This window comes from Rutilus rutilus, assembly GCF_951802725.1.
Source record: "Rutilus rutilus genome assembly, chromosome: 15".
NCBI lineage: Eukaryota > Metazoa > Chordata > Actinopteri > Cypriniformes > Leuciscidae > Rutilus > Rutilus rutilus.
Window position 1 is genome coordinate 28,651,319 of NC_140220.1, and position 20,400 is coordinate 28,671,718.

A 20,400-nucleotide genomic window follows, 5' to 3' on the forward strand; every position below is an offset into this window, starting at 1 on the left:
AATAATTTTTTTGGTAACTGACATATGAACTGACAATGAAGTTTCTTTTTCACCTCAGTACTCCCTTGTTGCAGGCATGAGAATTATAGACATTATCATTCACTTATTAAATGAAAATGCATCACCTGAAAAACATTCATCGTGATTAGCCAATTACATTCAATGTACAGAGGTCTTCAAAATGTCCTCCTCACAGTCAAGTAACTTTTTTTCTATATCAACTCCTATTAAATTTAGTTTTTCCTTATCAGACTTATGACGTAAAAAGGAATACTAGACAGAGCCCTTTAAATGTTCGGGCGAATGTGTTAAATGTGTGGATGTTTCTGTTGATTTGCTGTAAAATGTATTGCTGTGACAAAAGATGTCAGGATAAGATCTGCATTAAAAAAAAGATCTGCATAATCAGTCTTGAACCTCACACTTTCTCTTTTACTGCAGGACTGTTTCTGGCAGCAGTCAGCCAAAAGTTCCCCTGACCCTGTGCTCCCAGGCTGGACGTGGCGTCACCATTGTTAGCCCCTCCTCTGCTCCGCTTGGAGCCGCCCTGGGGAGTGTCGACCCCAGCAAACCCCTTCCAGTCTGCCCCAATCCCACCCCATCTTGCTCACTGCCTGCTGCTGTAGTAACAGCTGCACACATACCCACTGGTCAGCACCCCAAAGTGCTCATGCATGTGACGTCACAGATGACTGTTAACCAGGCACGCAGTGCGGTCAGGACAGGTAGAAATACATGCACTCACACACCTAATAATAAACACCACTCAGAATTTTAATACAAAAACAGGCCTATGTGCTCCTGATATAGATGTTTCCAAACATGTTTTTGATTTCTGAATTAAAATGAATCTTGATATTTTTGGGGGAATAAAGCATAAAATAAAATGATACCATAATGAAGAGAAAAATGATTTCTTAAAAAAAGAAAACCTTAAGTAGTTTTGCCATTTATTATTATTTTTAGCAAATAATAATTCATGTGTACAATCACGTGCATTAAATTAATACTTTTCGTGAAATTTTTTCAAAATCATGTAAAACCAACATTAATACAAAGAGTATATTTCTAAAAACTTGGCATGTGTTTTGAACTACATTTTTATACATACATACATACATACATATATATATATATATATATATATATATATATATATATATATATATTCTTATTCTTTATCATGGACATTCAAATTTATCATTAAAACTATACATCATATTCCACCTTTTTCCCCACCAGCTGTGAGTCATAGTCAGGACCGGCCTACGGCAGCAGTGACGCCCATCCAATCCCACAATTCTGTGGCCTACCTTCCTAGCACAGCTGTGATTCTTCAGGCCTCACCTGTCCTCGGCTCCAGCCCGGGATCCTCCTCAGCCAGAATCGGTGTGGCTATGGGATGTGCAGCCGCCTCCTTGACCCCTCCTAATGTTAGCGCTGCTTCTTTGGATGGTGATGTCATGAGACCTGTCTCTGTGGTAGCACTTCCTGTGAACCCTGGCAGCACAAAATCTCTGGGTGCAGCCTCGAACCATGGTGTTGCTTGTAGATTGGATAAAGACAGCAAGGTAAGACCATTGAACTAAAGCCCCGTTCACACCGCCAGCGACTTTGTCGCTGTATGTCGCTAGTCTCTGTACTGTGAAGTCGCTTGTGGGCGTTCCTAGTGCTGTTGCTCTAATGTCACTGGTAGACTGCACGTCTTGCCATATCTATAGACAGTACAATTACAAGTGATATATAAAACTAAGATATCATTCTAATTTGACTAGGATTTAGGCTTAAAATAATTAAAAGTAACATTATGCTGTTGGAGAGTATTGTTATATTAACCACAGCAGTGCTCAATTGACAAATTAAACTCACTCATACTGTCAAAAATTACTAAAATGTCAAATTTGACAAATAATAAATGTTCTCGACCCTAATAATCAACACAATGCAGGGGAAACTGTAAAATGAACTGCAGCAGTGCTAAATTTGCATCATAAAATTACCACACACAAACTATTAATGTATGAATCAAGCTCACTAAGACTGTCAGCAGTTTCTTTTCCATGCATCGTTTTATTATTTCCATGTACTGTATGTGGTTAGTCAAATCATATAAAACAGTGAAATCACTCCAGAACTCTGTTCTGTCTTGCCTGCAGTCGAGACAGTTACGTGAGCTCCACTGACAGTCTTCACTACTATTGGTTGTTGCTTGCAAAATTCGCTTCTCATTTGCATAAAATAGAAATTTCTGTACTTTTGTCACGTGTCTCGCATCGCTTGACACACCCACATTTTGTCGCCAACGCTCACTGTCGCTCGTGTCGCCGGAAGTGGCAATCCCTCCATTGAAATTAGTGGGATCATGTCGCTTTGTCGCTGCATGTCGCTGGCAGTGTGAACGAGGCTTAAAGCTTTTCCTAATAATGTAGTTATCATGGTCTCCTGAATCCCTCTACAGCATTTTTTAATGGTTTCTTGCTTTTGTATTTTCCCCCCATCTGTATCATTTTAAAGGGTTAGTTCACCCAAAAATGAAAATTCTGTCAGTAATTACTCATCCTGACTATTTTAAACATTGTCTTTTCTAACTTTATGGGACTTTATAAGTTTCGATCCCATAGAAGCCTATGGAGGAGTGATTCAGCTCTCAGATTTAATCAAAAATATCTTAATTTGTGTTCTGAAGATGAACGAAAGTCTTATGGGGTTGGAACAACATGAGGATGAGTAATTACTGACAGAATTTTCATTTTTGGGTGAACTAACCCTTTAAAATTATACAGATGGGGGGAAAATACAAAAGCAAGAAACCATAAAAAAATGCTGTAGAGGGATTCAGGAGACCATGATACCTACATTATTAGGAAAAGCTAGGACAGAATTTTCATTTTTGGGTGAACTAACCCTTTAATGTACTGCATTAGGGTATTTGGCAATTAGAAATTCTCTCTGTTTCACCTCATTTGCTGAGCTGGATGGAGCTGAAATCATAATTTTGTTTCATTATTTAGCCTGTTGCGAACCCTGAGGACAAGTCAAGTCAAGTCATCTTCATTTATATAGCGCTTTTAACAATGTAGATTGCTCCAAAGCAGCTCTACACTGATGACAGGAAATCAAAGTGTTCTTTGGCTCAGTGTTCTGGGAGATTTCTCACTACTCTTACATGTACAGTGTAGCTGACTCACAAATCTTTGTAGTTCGCTTTTATAAACCTCTTCTTTTCCCAAAGCATGTTTTTCTTTTTGCTTTAGATAGCTGTGGTACTAGAAGATAGAAAGATGTAGAAAAAAGGAAAAGGAAGAAAAGTGATGAGTAAAATGAAGAGTAGAGCGATTAAAGACAGGGACAGTCTTTTAAATAAGAACAAAATTAATGAAATAAAACTGGTATGATAATGTCATGGCAGTAGACTTTTTCCCCATCCACTTTTTTGTATCTTTTATGACAGGTAGGGAAGATTAAGAGGCGACAGGAAGTGAAAGTGTGGGATTGGAACAAGCACAACCATGCTGTGTGTCGAAACACATTTGGGGCTCTATCATACACCCGGCGAAACGCAGCGCCAGGCGCGACACGAGTGTTTTTTGCTAGTTTCAGCCTGACACCATTATCATTTTCACTTCATGTGCCACGTTGTTTAAATAGCAAATGCATTTGCCCCCATTTGTGCGCCCATGGGCGTGCTGGTCTGAAAACGAGCTGTGTTCAGGCGCATTGTTGGCGTGTTGCTATTGTTTTGCTATGTTGCTATTTTGAGGCAACAGAAATAGACTGCGCCATTGACCAACTGGTCTAAAGTCAATGGTGCAATATTTTTTTTGTTATTTAAAGAGCGCGGTAGTAATGTGAGCCTATAGGTGGGTCCACGACACGCGTACACTGTGGTTATTAAACACACAGGGATGCACAGCAGCACACAAACATGCCAAATATAAAAAATAAAAGGATTACAATGTAAAAGGTTATTATTGTGTACAGTGTACATAAAGATATGGTGGAATCCGGCGTGTCCCGTAGATGGTCTGCTCACGCGCTTTAACCTCGCGGACGAGCCGATCCGTTTGCGCTCTGTTGACGCGTTCGGTCTTTCCACTATCAAATTCTGTCATAAATAGCGAATCCGCCATGGCGAATGGTAAAGCCCAAAACACACCCATTACTCATTAAGAAAATAGGGACAACCCTTATAGACCATGCGCCTGGCGCGCAAGTAAAACAGAAACGCTGTTTTATCCACAAATTATTTTTGCAAAATTTTGATATTTCGCAAAAACAACTTTTTAATGAGTTAACTCTGCAGCTTAGATGGAAACATTTTAAATGTTTCATACGATTTCTTTTATGATTGATTACATGTTTGCGTAAATGGCTTTTTGCACTCAGCCTCTTTGTGAATCAAATGTGTCATTTCAGAGAGAGAAGAAAGGCCTGCTGAAACTGCTTTCTAATAAAAAGAAGCTCCGCCCATCTCCCCCATCCTCCCCTACACTGGAAGCTGAGCAATCTATTGTCATGGAGATGCCCCATGGTGCCATTGGACCTGAAATGGCTCCGCCTAGCTCGGCATCGGTGGCGGTGGGACACAACGGTCGTGCTGGGGCCTGTCCGATGGATTCTGAGCTCTCTGTGTCAAACACAGACGCAGCGTCACACAGGTGCAGCTCCCAGGACAACACTGCCCCGATCGCCCCGCCTCCACGACAGCCGTGCTCCTCCCTCCTCTCCATGCAGCATGACGGACGACCAATCGTGTGCGAAAGGTACAATAATACCCAGGAATCAACATTCACTTCATACATTGCCTGAGTTCTAAACATCATATTTGACTATTCCTCCAGGTACCGTGTGGTGGTGTCTTACCCTCCCCAAAGCGAAGCAGAGCTGGAACTCAAGGAGGGAGACATTGTTTTCGTGCACAGAAAACGAGAGGACGGCTGGTTTAAAGGAACACTACAGAGAAACGGTCGAACCGGGCTGTTTCCTGGCAGCTTTGTTGACAGTATCTAACGCACATGGTGTCTAATAATTAGAATGTAATAATTAGATATCAAATTCTCCATCACTGAAAATACAACACTGAACTTCAGCCTTAATAGTTCAGATTGATGTGTAGCAGTGATCAGTAGGACGGGGCTGCTTGTGACTGCGATCCAACTGCTGGAGTCTGCCAACTATGACAGTCATCAGATTTGACAACATTCTTATGAAAATCTCAAAACCACCTAGACCGGTCCAAGTCGTTTAGCATTAGATCAAATTCTTTTCTTAAAAACACACAGAAGCGAGAGAGTTTTAGCCGTTCGCACTAGGTACCCTATTTCTAGCACAGTAGATGAAGTTGTGATAGGATTTGTTAATTTATGCATCTGTAACATTTCAAAGACGTTTAATGTGTGCCTTGTACTGTCTCACTTTACTGTATATAAGCAAAGCGAAGCTGATCTGAGTCATGACAAGAACAATATGAATTCTGAAAAACATTTAACTTATTTTTGTTTTGTAGGGACTGAGTTTTTGAGGGAAGTTTTGTTTTGTCAGCCGATTGGTCAAATGCCTGTAGAGCCTGAATAATGTCACTTGATGGTCATTTGCTTGAAATAAAACAAACATCAATACCAGATGAAGAACTCAGAAAGGTTGGTTTGACCATCCATATTTGCTTCAGCTTGCATGCAATTGGCTCTTTGAGTCATAGGATGACGAGTGATGACACGACAAGCCTGTAGACTCATGTTCTGATTGGTCGTGGTGTGTGTAAACTGTAAAGGTGATATAGCCAGTGTTGGGGAAAGTTACTTTGAAAAGTAATGCATTACAATATTGCGTTACTCCCTTAAAAAGTAACTATTTGGGTTACTTAGTTACTTTTTTAGAAAAGTAATGCGCTACGTTACTTTTTTTCCACCTCGACTGGGCTTGTTTTTTTATAACATAAAAAGTTATATTTTTGGGCACATGTAAAGACCCTTTCACACCAAAAGTTAAATAATAATCCTCAGGCTGAAGGAAATGCACATTCATGCGTGTTCAGTAGAGGGCGCCCCTCAAACAAAAGAATAGGATGCAGGAGAAGAGAGTTTAACACTAACTTTACAAATAAATAAATCTTTAGTCATTTTTGCTTATGGTTTAGCTGAATCATCGAAGGTCAGAAGCAAGTACATCAGTCAATAAAGTGAGATTAAATGCATAAAAATTTGTTTTATTTAACATATTTAGTTATTGGAGGTTTGCATATAGTGTTCTGATTCTGCATTTCACTGATTTTACTCATTTTGAGGAATACTGAATCTTTTTTTTGTGCAAGTGAGATGAGTAAATGCACGCTCACATTTAGTCTAGAACTACAATAATCATCATGTTTACACACACAACGCCTCTGCACTTCAATTTGTCTCAACATGAGGACAGGAGAGCTGTCAGTCAATAAATGGGAAATCAAAGTAACTTGCGTTACTTATTTGAAAAAGTAACTCAGATATTTTGTTGTAAATTTTGAAAGTAATGCGTTACTTTGCTAGTTACTTAAAAAAGTAATCTGATTACGTAACTCAAGTTACTTGTAATGAGTTACACCCAACACTGGATATAGGCATTTGTAAAGGTTTGAGTGAGGGATTGAAGGATAGCATATCATTTTTTCTTTTAAATGATCAAGATAACACTCAGACATTTTAATGAAATAGTATTAATAATCCTTTGCAATAACATTATGGTCTAATTGATGGTTTTGGATGGCAGAGAAGTCGTTAAACACACAGAAAAGAAACAATCACCTGTAGTAAAAGCACATTCACCCTGGTATCTTACAGTGATAATGCCATTATGCTTTTGTGTGCATGGGTTTGTGTGTTTGTTCCCTCTCTGGTTTTTACATCTGCTTTAGTTTCCTTCAGAATGCTGTACCGACCCATACATGGATACCAACTGACCCGTTTGCCTCTGTTTGAGCTCCTGAAAATCACTTTCATTTATTATTACAGTTACGCCGTTGACAGTAGCCTTTACATTACATTACAAACTGCTTGATTTCACATGAGCGAGGTAAAATGTCCTTTAAAAACAATGTCTAACCCCAAATTCACAAACAATGGTTTTTGCCTCTAAGTCGGGTCTGATCTGATGTTGTCTGCTGTATTTTATGTGATATTTCATGTTCTGTATACTTGAAAATGGTGTTTGTGTATTTCTATGCTTTATACCGTAGATGAAATGTTTTTATTATTATTATTATTATTTTGAAAGCACAAAATTGATCTTTGATAGATTTGTTTTTAGTATTGATAGGTATGATTTATGCCCCTTAAAACATTGGTTTATTTTGGAAATTGATCTCTTCTGTTGTTGTCTTGATGCCTTTACAACTAACAAGATGGCCTTCAGTTGTTGTGTTATTGAAATTTAGCAGACCGCCTGTTAAAAGGTTTTATTTGAATCATTATTCTCTGTTTTTGATAGCTGGTTTCCGTCTCTAATCATGGACTACCTGATGTCCCACCGCTACATTGCTGAGCCCTCTCTAGATTAAACCAGGAGCATCTTCAGAGTTGATACATTAAAAAGACGGTTGATTTCGGTCACTATTTGCAGACAAGATTTTACTCACGCAAGATTGCAAGTCAGTAAATGGCGTATTAGTCACACAGCAGAACAAAAATCACTTAACATAAAACTCATTAAAGTGTGTGTTAGATGTGAGGGGTATAAAATAAAGTAATAACCTTTATAAAACATGTTTTGGAATACTGTTGTGAGTGAAGTATGTTTGAGATCTATATGTGAGCTTGGTGCAAGTGAATAGAAGCTACATGCACAAGAAAACTAGTGTTAGCACTTCAGACTGATCATACAATTCAACGGCTCTTCTGAATCCACAATCGTTATTGCAGTGTCACTTTCCACATGAAACCATAGCTGTCCTCGCACACAAAGATGCTTCTTTAGAACTCTTAAATTTATATCAATCAGACACATGGTCACACAATAAAGTTGCACAATCAGATATATACTGTGTATATATATATATATATAGGGTTCTAGAATATGGTCATGCAGATTACGGCATTAATATGTGCTTTATAAGTACTAATATTAGACAGCCAATATCCTAGTAATATGCATGCTAATAATCAACTAGTTAATAATGAATATGTTTTGTATATTGTGACATTCATCAGAGTGAAACAAGAGAAGTAAAAATGGATGGAGGGGACTTGGTTTTATCCATTGGTTGTTGATCGGATGGAGGCAGATCTAAATGCGAGCTTGCAGTCAATTGTAAGAAAGGGGATTATGAGGACAACAATTACTGAAGATGTTTGATGTACGTAACCAGAGGGAAGTCTGCTGTTTTCACCAGAAGATTGAGTGTTGACATGTTAGTTTTACATTTTAGAAATTACAAGCTCAAAGTAAAAAAAAAAAAAGAACATGGATGAATTGTTAACTATGAGATCAATAATCATTTCATGGCATATTTAAACCTTAAAGGGTTAGTTCAACCAAAAATGAAATTTCTGTCATTAATTACTCACCCTCTTGTCGTTCCAAACCCGTAAGACTTAACCTTCGGAACAAAAATTTAGATATTTTTGATGGACTCCAAGAACGTTCTGACCCACCTATAGACCAGTAGCACCTCACTGCAGTACACGTGACCCAGGGGGCGGAGTTGGATCCAGGTCTAAGGGGTGGAGATTGGTAGGTTTAGGGGTGGGTTTAGGGATCAGGGGGTGGAGATGGGTAGGTTTAGGTGTATGTAAGGTGGGAGGAGTTGGATCTGGATCCAACTCCTCCCCCTGGATTTCATGTTCTGCAGTGAGGACCATCTCCTATAGACTGCAACGTAATCACCACTTTCAAGGCCCAGAAAGGTAGTAAAGACATCAGTAAAATAGTCCATGTGACTACAGTGGCTCAACCTTAATGTCGTGAAGCGACGAGAATACATTTTGTATCTCTCGGACTTCATCAAAAAGATCTTTCTGTTCCAAAGATGAACGAAGGACTTTGGAACGACATAAGGGCGAGTAATTAATGAGAGAATTTCTTTTTTGGGTGAACTAACCCTATGCCAAGGGTTGTGAGTTTGCGTGATCGTTTTGTTGAAAGTGCATGCACAGTGTCTGACTCATTTCTTTGTTCCTCTATTAGTGCTCAGCTGTTGGAAACTAAACAGGCAACTCCTTAATTCAAGTCCTTACAATCCCTTTAAAATGCTCATGCGCCAATAAATTGACTATATTTTTTCTTGCCGTTTAGCGTTTAACTTTGACTGAAGCGTACTCCGTGTGCTCTGCTGGGTTACTCTCTGTGTGAGCTGGTGTTGAAGCTTTTTTAACGTGGACTACAGCAGAATACATCACGTCATCCTGGAGAGATATGGAGACAGATGGGATGATTACAGTATTGCATGTTTCAATAAGTTACAACATTGTGCAACAGTGAGTTTGTGCTGAGTGCTGACCTGATTGTCTTGCTCTCTATTTAGTTCTTCATCACTGGTCATCTTTTTCACATTTCTGCCTCCTACAACATAAAACATCTTAGCCAGAAGGTTTTCATGTCAAATTTAAACATCAGATACAGTCTAAATATGTTGTTTCATGATAACACTAAATATGTTGTACCTATTATTCTACTTTGTTTCAAGAGTACAGCTCCATTAGCTGGTCATTTACGAGTATATATGTATAGAACATGTGATTATGTGTGTTCATCTACCTCTGTATCTCCAGTAGATAAATGCCAGTAACAGTACTGAGAGAATCACCCCCAACAGAATGAAAACATCTGTGGAAAAAAAACAGAAATGACATGACAAATGCATTTTTTCCACAATATGAGCTCATAAAAGCTGATGATAATGAGAAATTTCATTATTGTAATCATCACTGTTGTATAATGAAATGCAAACCAAGCCTATGACTTACATTGGGGTGTGTGGTGTGGTTGTCGAGGTGGTGTAAGTTCTTGTGTTTGGTGTGAAGGTTGATGTGTTGATGAACTGATTGTATGGATGTGTGGTTTCTCTGTTCAGAGGAGAATAACTGTCAATGATAATTTAACAATGCAAACAGCATGTCATCCAACAAGCTTACCTCATTCTTTAAATAATTAGATTCTTCATAAACAAAATTAACGATTATCAAAGTGACAGCATCAACAGAACAAAACTACCTTCAACGTGAAGTATGTAGGAGACTCGTTTAGATGATACAGAACAAACATAGACTCCTCCGTGCTCTGCGGTCAGTCCTGATATGTGTAGAGAGAGATTTCCTGGAATAGTTTGATTTAACAGTTTGACTCTGTTCTTGTGGCTCTCGATCTTTTCATTTGGGTAAATTTCTTCATAAGTGTTCTCTAGAAAATACATCCACTGTATCTTTTCAGGTTTAGCCAGTAGTTCAGTGCAGAAGCATGGCAATACCATAGACTCTCCTGAATATCCAATCACAACAGGAGTTGACGTTGTTGTGTCCTCAACCAAATTACAGCCTAAAAAAATATTTATGCAAGAAAAAAGCCATGAATGACTTGCATTGTAGTAAGCACACAAGCGAAACTCGACGGTCCATGGATGTAAAATTTGAGTCTGTCAGTGGTTCTTTCTTAGTGTCTAAATTTCATAGTACAGTTTAGATCAGAATTATTGGCACCCCTGATAAATATGATCAAAGACGGCTGTAAAAAAAATAAATCTTTTGATCTTTTATTTTTAAAAATTTGAATCTTTTCGAAACTTTAATTGAAGTAAAATAATTGAAAGTGTGTTAATATTATGAAATAAATGTTTTTCTCCAAAACACATTGGCCACAATTATTGGCACCCCTATAATTGTTAAGTTGTAATATGTCTCTGACCTATATTTCCATTCATATTTTTAAACAAAATTAGCACACCAGGGTGACTAGGAACATTAAATTGTCTAGCTATGACTTCTTGTTTAACAGGAGTATATTATGAGTAAACACAAAGGCCAAATTCTCTTAACCATCCATCACAAAACCAAAGAATATAGTTCTGATATGCATATGCAGCAAAAGATTGTTGAGCTTCACATAATACTTCAAAAGGGACCTGGTTCTACGGTCAGATGAAACTATAAAAAAGAGCTTTTTGGCAGCAAATCCACCAGATGGGTTTGGAGCAAACAGGGATGAAAAGTACCCCATGCCCTCGGTTAAATATACTGGTGGATCGTTAATGTTGTGGGCCTATTTTTTTTGCTGGAGGTCCTGGACATCCTGTTCAGATCCCTGGTATCATGGATTCTATAGTAAATAAAATCAAAACCTGACAACCTCTGCTAGAAATCTTATAATGGGCTGTGGTTGGATCTTCCATCAGGACAACAAACCAAAACAAACATCAAAATCAACACAAAAGTGTGTGACTGAGCACAAAATGAAGCTTCTGCCATGACCGTCCCAGTCCCTGACCTGAACCTGAAATGAGTGGGTGAACTAAAGAGAAGAAGCACCAACATGGATCTGGGAATCTGACGGATCTGGAGAGATTCTGTATGGAGGAATGGTCTCTGATCTCTTGTCAGGTGTTCTCCAAACTCATCAGGCATTATAGGAGAAGACTCAGAGCTGTTATCTTGGCAAAAGTAGATTGCAAAATTATTTAATAAAAGGGTGCCATTAATTATGGCCAACGTGTTTTGGAGAAAAGCATTTTTTTCATAATGTGTCACTTTCAAATCTTGTACTTCAGGGGAAATTCAAAAAAAATTTGAATGAAAGATCAAAAGGATAAACAATACAGATTTTTTTTAACAGCCATCCAATAATTCTGACCACAACAGTATATCTTTATATTCTCTGAATAATAATTTTGTAACCATTTATTTTTTTTATGTCTGTTGCTGAGCTTTCAATCACGTCTAACATGATCTATTTGTCTAGAAAAAGCATTCACTTACCCTTCACTATTAACAGAATGGATGAAATATGTTGTTCAGTAATACATTGATAGAACCCTTCATCTTCCATTCTGAGGCCAGAAATGAGAAGAGACAGATTTTTTGGTGAACTTTCATTAAACAGCACACGTCTGCCGCTGTACTTCTCATCATCAAATACTTGAACCCATTGTATTTGACTATCAAACTGCCAGGTGAATGTGTTGGCTGTAGACTGAGGATCAGCACAGGAGCAGGGCAGCACCACTGAACCACCGGTGTATCCGGTTATTTCTGTTGACTGCTGCACACTTGAAAGAATACAGCCTGCAAACAAGAGAGCTTGTTAAAAGTTTACAAATGGGCTTTACTGGAATATGTAGTCAGAGGGAAAAAAAAGCTGAGAAGATCCTTCAGGTTTTAATGAGCAGTACATTATTGGGCTTATTAGATATCTAAGGAATTACATTACTGTTCTTTGGAAATTGGGTGAGGACCTTCATTCAAAACTTAAGAATTTTAATGAACATAGAAAGACAATGTTGCTCAAATCTCATCAGATTCAGTTTGTATGCATGACTTCACTATTAAAAAAAGAAGAAAAACTTGCCTTCCTGATTTATTATAAAACAACCAAAATGTAAATTTCCGTCTTTTAGGAATTCAAAGACCATTTCAGTTTGAATGTCTCTGCAATTGACAAATTCAACGATCTGCCTGTGTGAATGGACACAGTCATATCTTAGAAAAACTACAAAATACAATTTAAAATTTTCTTAAAAGATGCTTTAGTATGTTTTTTTTTTTTTACAACCATTTCACACTGATCTCACACCAATTCCTCCTAAATAAAAATAAAATAAAATAAATAACATAAATAAATACAAATCTTAACTTACCAGTACTAAAATGAATCATGAAGAGGAAAATATATAAATGGTCCCTCATGGCTGATTGGTTCTCACTCACGAATGGCAAGACTAGTTTATGTGGAGTCTTATTTTATTAGCTCCTGTTAGCTCTCAGAAACCACAACTTCCTCATATAAATCTCCATAACTTAAGCAATATTTGTACAGTTTACTCACTTGTGTTCCTCCATTGCTTTTCTTATTCATGGCCTTTTCAAATAATAAAACAACAGGATTATCTTGGTGGTGCGGGGTCAAATATTCTTTGAATAAAGCATCAAATAAGACATAAATCAAAAACATCTAGTTTTAAAAGTTTAGACCGCTGTATGTTTATACTGTATGGCTTCTTTGTTGGCTTTGAGAGGCAGCAGAGAGCAGAACTGATTCAAGCCACAAACCTTCAGAGGAAACATGATAATCCTTCTGTCTTGCCCTGGTGTTTTATTCATTATACTCTGTTTTGTGAGCTCATCTTAGCAATGTTTTGCAATTGTTATGTAAAAAGCCTGAACGAAGCTACATGCACAAGAAAACAGAAGTGCACAGCTTTGTGTTATGTCAAACATGAAAGCATGACCTCACACGCACAAATACAGTTGCTTCCTTAAAACACATCTATTTATATCAATCACACTTGTGCCCACACAATAAAGTTGCACCACTCCTTTATAATTCCTCTTGTTATAATTAGTTTTGTCTGTCTGTCAGGATTTATTACACACTCATTGGTATTCCTTTTACATGCCAAAAAAGCCTGTATTGATTATTCTTTCATCCCATTTCCCATTATTTTTTTTAGTTTGCCAGTAAGCAGACATTATAGCAGTTTTATGCTTTTGTTTCAAACAGTTACGACATATTAAGGACAAAATAAGGCTGTTTCAATACATAACTCAAAAATGCTTATTAGTAGATTCACTATATTCTACATACAATTATAGACTATATTTTTGTTCATGTTTCAATGGTTACTACTTTTAATCAGGTGACTTGTAGAGTACCATGACTGCAAAGGTCATAAGCTCGATTACTAAACATTTTGAATGTGAATTCTGAGTTTAAAATGCAAAAAAAAAAGTCAGTTTAGCATTGGTACTGATGTACTCAGTGAGCTCTACTGGGTCAATTGTGATCAGGTGTGGATGCTGTTTCAACATAGACTTTACTGAAGATAGTTTGCAGTTTCATCAGCAGAAGTCAGCTTCAAGAGTTCGTAGGCCGCCCCGCTTACAGTTACAAAGATCACAGCAATAATACCCTACACCAAGGTCTAAACAACGTCCGTGCTTCAGGATGAAGGATTCTGACCGGCTAAGAAAGATAAACACATTTTCCTATAAACAGATAGACTGAAGCATATCGCCATCGATAATGCCACACGTCTTGACCTTCCAGGTCGCAGATCTGCGTTTCTAGTTGCCAACATGTCGAGGAAAACAAGTCAGTCAATCTCCAATAATGCACTTGTTCCTTTACCCTGTAACCAAGAATACTAACACACACACCGACACACAGCTTCTTCAAGGTTGGATTTGGCCAGTCTCTAACTATAAACAGGAGAGTCTTCTCACAACATCAAGATAACATGTTCTTTCTATCAATGAGAGGACACTTTTAATCTAACACAGTAAAGTAAAGACACAACTGTAGGTTTCAATGACCCCTGTGACCATAGCTGCTAGGGTACCCCAGAAAAACAGATGTATGTATTGACACATGTTGAAGACATTTCTCAAACACAAACCCAATTTTCATTTCTGGAAGCCAGGCTAAATGAGCAAGCACTGTAACTGCATTCCTGGCATGCCAAACCCTTCAGTCACCTCTCAGATATTTAATACAGACATTAGAGAATACATAAAAAAAAAGCACGTTTGAGCTTCCACAAGAACCAATGAGGTTCGTTCTTATGTTACGCAGCACGTTTGAGCTTCCACAAGAACCAATGAGGTTCATTCTCATGTTACGCAGCACGTTTGAGCTTCCACAAGAACCAATGAGGTTTGTTCTTGCACGTCAAGCAGGTTCGGTTGAGCTTCTGTGTATGTTCCCTGATCAATGTTTATATGTGAATAAAAGCCTAAATTAAATCTGTTCATCATATAAAGTGATCGAGTCTCTTCAAAAAATGTGGACTAAACTGCCTTATTCATAAGTGGTATGTAAATCTTAATAGTGACATTTCTCAGAAATGAAAGTATGCCGATGGAATGAAGAAGTTTTCATTTCTGGGAACAAATGTTTGTCATATTTTAACACTGAAATAAGCACTGCATATATACTCTCAGAAAGTAGTCCACTTTGTACACTCCACTTTCTCACTGACATGGCAGACGCTAGTATTGGGACATCAGTAAAAGACCAGGCCAGCTGTCCAATCTGTCAAGATCGACTGAAAAATCCAGTGACTTGTAGCTGTGGACAGAGTTTCTGTTCGGTGTGCGTTCATGGCAGACGGAAGCAGGACAGTCAAAAGGGCTCCCACAGCTGTCCTCGGTGTGGAACGTTCACTCCAAAGCCTGTTCCACGCAGAGGCGTCAAGGTCGATGAAGTGTTGGCAAGGATGAAAAAACTGGAACTATCGTCTTCAACCCTTCCTCTGGAACCAACTTATGCCAACATACCTAGAGACGTATGGTGTGATGATTGCACTGGGAGAAAACACAGAGCCGTCAAGTCTTGTCTAACGTGTATGGCTTCCTTCTGTGAGAGTCACCTAATACCTCACACCACAGTGCCCTCTCTGAAGAAACACAAGCTGATGGAAGCCTCCTTAGACCTGCAGGAAAACATCTGCTCCCAACACCAAAAAATAAATGAATTCTACTGTCGCACAGACCAGAAAAGTATTTGTGCTTCGTGTGCATTACATGAACACAAAGGACATGATACAGTTGAAGCTGAAACAGAACGGACGGAGAAACAGGTAAGAACTTGCTTGACTTTTGATGATGTTTACATCAGCTCTCTGTGGTAAAATGGTTGTATAATGCTGTGAAAAGAAAGATGCACATGAGAGCACATGATCATAGCAGTAAACTAGTTAGACCTGTCAGGGAACCTGATACTTTTCCTTCAAATACAGTAACAAATGTAGCTATGTACTGTAGCCAAAGGAAACTAGGTGTCAAAAATGAAAATTTACTCACCCTCATGCCATTCTAAACATGTACGACTTTCTTACATCTGTGCAACATAAAGAAATATAATTTGTGCTGGTCGCTCTTTTCCATGCAATAACAATGAATGATGACACAAAAGCGGCATAAAAGCAGGTATTATTTGAAGCCATTATGATAATTTTTTTTGAGGAATTTGTTTCATATTTTTTCAACCCTTAAGACTGAGATTGCAGAAAAGCGAAGGGAAGTGCAGCAGAGAATCAAGGACAAACAGGAAGAGCAGGAGGAGCTGAAACAGGCTTTTGATACACTGAAGGTAAGAGAAACCACTCCAGGAGCAAACATTGGATGGACAGGTAATGGAGATAAACACACATGAATTAATCTGTACAGTTTAATGAACAGTTCTGAAAAAAATATGTTTGACCTGTTGATCAATTAAAAATAGTATCAGCAAGAAATCTCACTGAGAAATGACCAATAAAGAGATAAGTGCACGATACTATAGCTTTTTACATGTTATTGATAGAATTGATGCTTTACTGGACCCCAAATTATAATTGTTTGTTACTGAATAAACTATAAATTTGAATGTAACAGTTTTTCATTATGGCTTAAAGAGAAAATATAGAGAACCACAAAAATCAACTGCTACTTTGAATGGATGTAACTGACAGAGGTGGACAGTAACAAAGTACATTTACTTGAGTCTGTACTTAAGTACACTTTTGAGTATCTGTACTTTACTTGAGTATTATTTTTTCTGGAAATACTTTTGTCTTACTTTTTACTCCACTACATTTCTGTCAAGGCCCTTGAGTAGAAAGTTGTAACGTCAGTCAGGGGATGATTTTGGTTGCATTTTGGTTGGAAATGAAAGTCAGATTGATGTCAGAACCCGACTGATGTTGGTTTCTGACGTCAACCCGATTTTCATTTTCAGCGTTGGGTTTGGTCTTCTAAATGGGAATTTTGTCATTGTTTTGGAGCATACTAGCTAATAAAAAACAGTAAGGCTAACGTATTCATACTAAAAGCCAAACAACTTTTAATAGGGCACTATTTGAGGGAACAGCCATTTGGGTGTCCGAAACCATTGTGGACGTTATTGAGTGCACTTACTCAATCTCACATTCAATCCCACTGGAACTGTGGTCTAGAAATAAATTTGATATTGATATGAGGGTACTAGGGTAGGTAGGCAGGCATAGATTCAGAGGCATAAGGTACTGTAAGTATTACATACAACAATGCAACAATAAGAAAACAATTCATTAAAGGTATAGTGGAGGATTTTTCCGAATTTTAGAAAAGAACCACCCTCTCCACTTGCACATGCGCAACACTCTACCTGCTCCCGAGAGAGAACGCCTATTAAACGTGTGCGAGAGAGCATGCACGAGCCCAGTTCTCCTCGTGTATGCTCTGTTTACAATTTGCTGTCGGCATCGCTCATACATGCTTACTTGCAAGCACGTACGACAGCCTTACGTAAACATATCACCAGAATGATTGACAATTAGCAGGACCAATAGTCTTGATGATCCACCCGGAAAAAGAAAATCCTCCACTATACCTTTGACATTTACTTTTTACTTCTGATACTTAAGTATTTTTAAAAACGAGTACTTTTGTACTTATACTTAAGTAGAAATCGGTCTTTACACCTTTCACTTGTAACTGAGTAATATTTGACCAGTATAGTATCTGTACTTTCACTCAAGAAAGGAAGTTGTGTACTTTGTCCACCTCACAAACTGAAGACACTGCATGAGTTCAGTGAGGAGAGATGCCAGCTCACTCTGCCTTTAACAGTGCTCTGCACAGGCTGCGTTAGAGGAAAACCAAAAGATCTTCACTCAGCTGATCCACACCATTGAGAAAACACGCTCTGAGGTGGCAGATCTGATCAGAGCACAAGAAAAGATGGAGTATATTCGCGTTGCCCGACTTCATGAGCAGCTGGAGCAGGAGATTGATGAGCTCCACAGGAGAGATGCTGAGCTACAGAAGCTTTTAAACATGGATAATAATGTTTCTTTCCTACAGGTAAGTGTTACTTCTTGCTAAACATACAACAACCTTATGACCCTCATCATTTAGGGGTCCTACGCATAATCCTCATGGTCAATGTAGGTTTAACCCCTCATTACTGTGTGCTTTTTTCTGCATCGTGGCTCATTTGTGGAATCTCTTTTTTTTTTCTTTTTTTTATCCAACATAAATATATAAGTATTTTAGTTTTTTTCTCTCAGCAGCATTTTCAGTCTTTTTCTTCAGTATCTGCATCTGTGAACTCACCCAGCTTACCTGTCAATCAACACACTAAACCTGATCTTGTGAGGAAATTTCTTTCTGATCTTAAAGTGGAATTCCAGAAATTTGGCAAGGAGGAATACAAAATAATTTCAAATGGTGAGAGAAAATATAAATCAATATGATTATACACAAGTGAACCATTCACATAGATTATCAATAATAATGCACCATTTCTGTATGTTTACAGTTGCAAATATTCAGTTGAGGTTTCCTTTTGTGCCAAAAACCAGCAGGCATTTTCTACATTGTAAGTGACTCATACTGTATATACATTTATGAACACAAATTACAAGGTAATGTACACATTTCTGGTTTTGTGTCTGTTTTTATCTTCAGATTTTCAGAAGTTTACAATGGACACCACCACTGCACACAGTGAACTCCGCATTTCTGAAAACAACAGAGAAGCATCATGCCGCGAGACAGTCCGACCGTACATTCAACATCCAGACAGATTTGATTTCTGGCCCCAGATACTATGCAAAGAAAGTATATCTGGACGCTGTTACTGGGAAGTTGAATGGGAGAAAGGGATATGGGGGGTCTATGTTGCAGTTTCATATAAAGAGGTGGGAAGAAAAGGACAGGATCGTGCGCATTGGTTTGGACACAACAGTAAGTCCTGGAGCCTGGAATGTTCTCAAACTCCCTGCATCTGGCACGACAACAAAAAAACTCAGATCTCAGGCCCTCTGTCCTCTAAAATAGGTGTGTATGTGGACTACAAAGCAGGAACTCTGTCCTTTTATGACATTTCCGACACGATGACTCTCTTACACAGAGTCCAGACCACATTCACTCAGCCCCTTCATCCTGGGTTTTGGCTCAGTACGTCTTCCTCAATAATGCTGTGCGACCTCTGAGCTGTGCTGCCTTTGCTGTTTATGAAATGTTTGTTGTATGTGACTTTTATTAAGAAAGTAAAACATATCACACCATTTTTGTTGCACAAATGTTCTATGTTGTGAGAAGCTAGAATAGTGAAATGTTTAAAGATATTAATTATATACTCTGCCTACTATTATCATTTACATTTATGTTACTTTCTTTCTTTTCTTTTTTTTTATATTTTCCAATTATGTAATTGTGAAGTATTAACATGTTAATATGTTGATTTCTGTGAAAAAAAAAAAAGAATAACCAAAAATATTAAAATGGTTCTTTTATATAAAGAATATGATATGAATCGGAATGTATGTTATGTATATGCTTTTATTTAATATGCATGTAAGGTTTGTGGTCAAAAGTTTACCTTGCAGAATCTGCAAAATGTTAATTAATTTAACAAAATAAGAGGGATCATACAAAATGCATGTTATTTTTTATTTAGTACTGTCTTGAATAAGATATTTGACATGAAAGATGTTTAAAGTCCACAAGACAAAATAAAAGTTGAATTTATAAAAATGACCCTGTTCAAAAGTTTATATCCTTGATTCTTAATACTGTATATTAAATTGAAAGGCAGAGATCTGCAAGATCAAACAATGCAAAAAGTAACTCTTGAATAACCTTGAATAATGTCAGAACCCGACGTCAGATTGACGTCAACATACAATACAATTTGTCTAAATATTTTTTGTAATTTTTGTTGTATTTGTTAACATTAGTTTGCACTGTAAACTAACATGAACAAACAATGAACAGCCATATATATTTTTTTATTAACTAACGTTAACAAAGATGAACAAATACAGTAACAAATGTATTGCTCATGGTTTGTTCATGTTAGTTAATACAATGGAACCTAATTGTAAAGTGCTACTGAAATATTTTATCATTATTTTCAATTTATTGTGTTAAAATATTAAAACATCAACTGAACTACATAATATTATGTCTTATTTACCTAAGAACATTGGATATATACTCAAAATATTAAAAATAGGGTTGAGAATTAAGGAATTTAGGACCTGGATTGTTCATAGTGTGTTCATAACATCTAAAACTTGTTTTGTCCCTTATCTCAAGAATCAGTGTATTATGAGGCACAGCATAGCTATAGGGAACTAAAGGTGTCAAAAATGAAAATTACTCACCTTCATGCCATTCTAAACATTTCTTACCTCTGTGCAACATAAAGGAAGATAATTTTTGCTGGTCGCTCTTTTCCATGAAATTGTCAGAGTTC

General features: G+C 37.6%; 3 protein-coding genes across 3 annotated transcripts in view; 2 read left to right on the forward strand and 1 right to left on the reverse strand.

Moving 5' to 3' along the window:
• sh3rf1 (SH3 domain containing ring finger 1) overlaps positions 1 to 6,186 on the forward strand; it is a 52,253-nt gene extending 46,067 nt beyond the window's left edge. The window contains exons 9-12 of the mRNA XM_084432727.1: positions 442 to 725; positions 1,243 to 1,571; positions 4,417 to 4,763; positions 4,842 to 6,186. Of these exons, the coding sequence (XP_084288853.1) occupies positions 442 to 725; positions 1,243 to 1,571; positions 4,417 to 4,763; positions 4,842 to 5,010 (1,129 nt within the window). The 3' untranslated portion in view covers positions 5,011 to 6,186. The remainder of the gene's footprint in view (positions 1 to 441; positions 726 to 1,242; positions 1,572 to 4,416; positions 4,764 to 4,841) is intronic.
• Positions 6,187 to 9,260: 3,074 nt separating this feature from the next.
• Positions 9,261 to 10,491, reverse strand: LOC311304766 (uncharacterized protein; the record flags this gene model as incomplete). The annotated part of the gene is made up of 5 exons (XM_084432002.1): positions 10,183 to 10,491; positions 9,936 to 10,034; positions 9,727 to 9,795; positions 9,470 to 9,531; positions 9,261 to 9,374 (listed from the first exon to the last, which is right to left on the reverse strand). The coding sequence occupies exons 1-5, from the start codon at positions 10,436 to 10,438 to the stop codon at positions 9,261 to 9,263; spliced, it is 600 nt and encodes a 199-aa protein (XP_084288128.1). The 5' UTR covers positions 10,439 to 10,491.
• Positions 10,492 to 15,353: 4,862 nt separating this feature from the next.
• LOC311304767 (tripartite motif-containing protein 16-like) lies at positions 15,354 to 19,481 on the forward strand. The gene is made up of 3 exons (XM_084432003.1): positions 15,354 to 15,754; positions 16,171 to 16,306; positions 18,606 to 19,481. The coding sequence occupies exons 1-3, from the start codon at positions 15,392 to 15,394 to the stop codon at positions 19,130 to 19,132; spliced, it is 1,026 nt and encodes a 341-aa protein (XP_084288129.1). The 5' UTR covers positions 15,354 to 15,391; the 3' UTR covers positions 19,133 to 19,481.
• Positions 19,482 to 20,400: the final 919 nt, after the last annotated feature.

What these genes read in the sequence shown, in the direction of transcription:
- LOC311304767 (XM_084432003.1), top strand. Translation starts at nt 15,392, where the DNA reads ATGAAAAAACTGGAACTATCGTCTTCAACCCTTCCTCTGGAACCAACT. An exon ending in CAGAACGGACGGAGAAACAG is followed by an intron (nt 15,755 to 16,170) that starts GTAAGAACTTGC and finishes TCAACCCTTAAG; the next exon opens with ACTGAGATTGCAGAAAAGCG. An exon ending in AGCAAACATTGGATGGACAG is followed by an intron (nt 16,307 to 18,605) that starts GTAATGGAGATA and finishes TTTTATCTTCAG; the next exon opens with ATTTTCAGAAGTTTACAATG.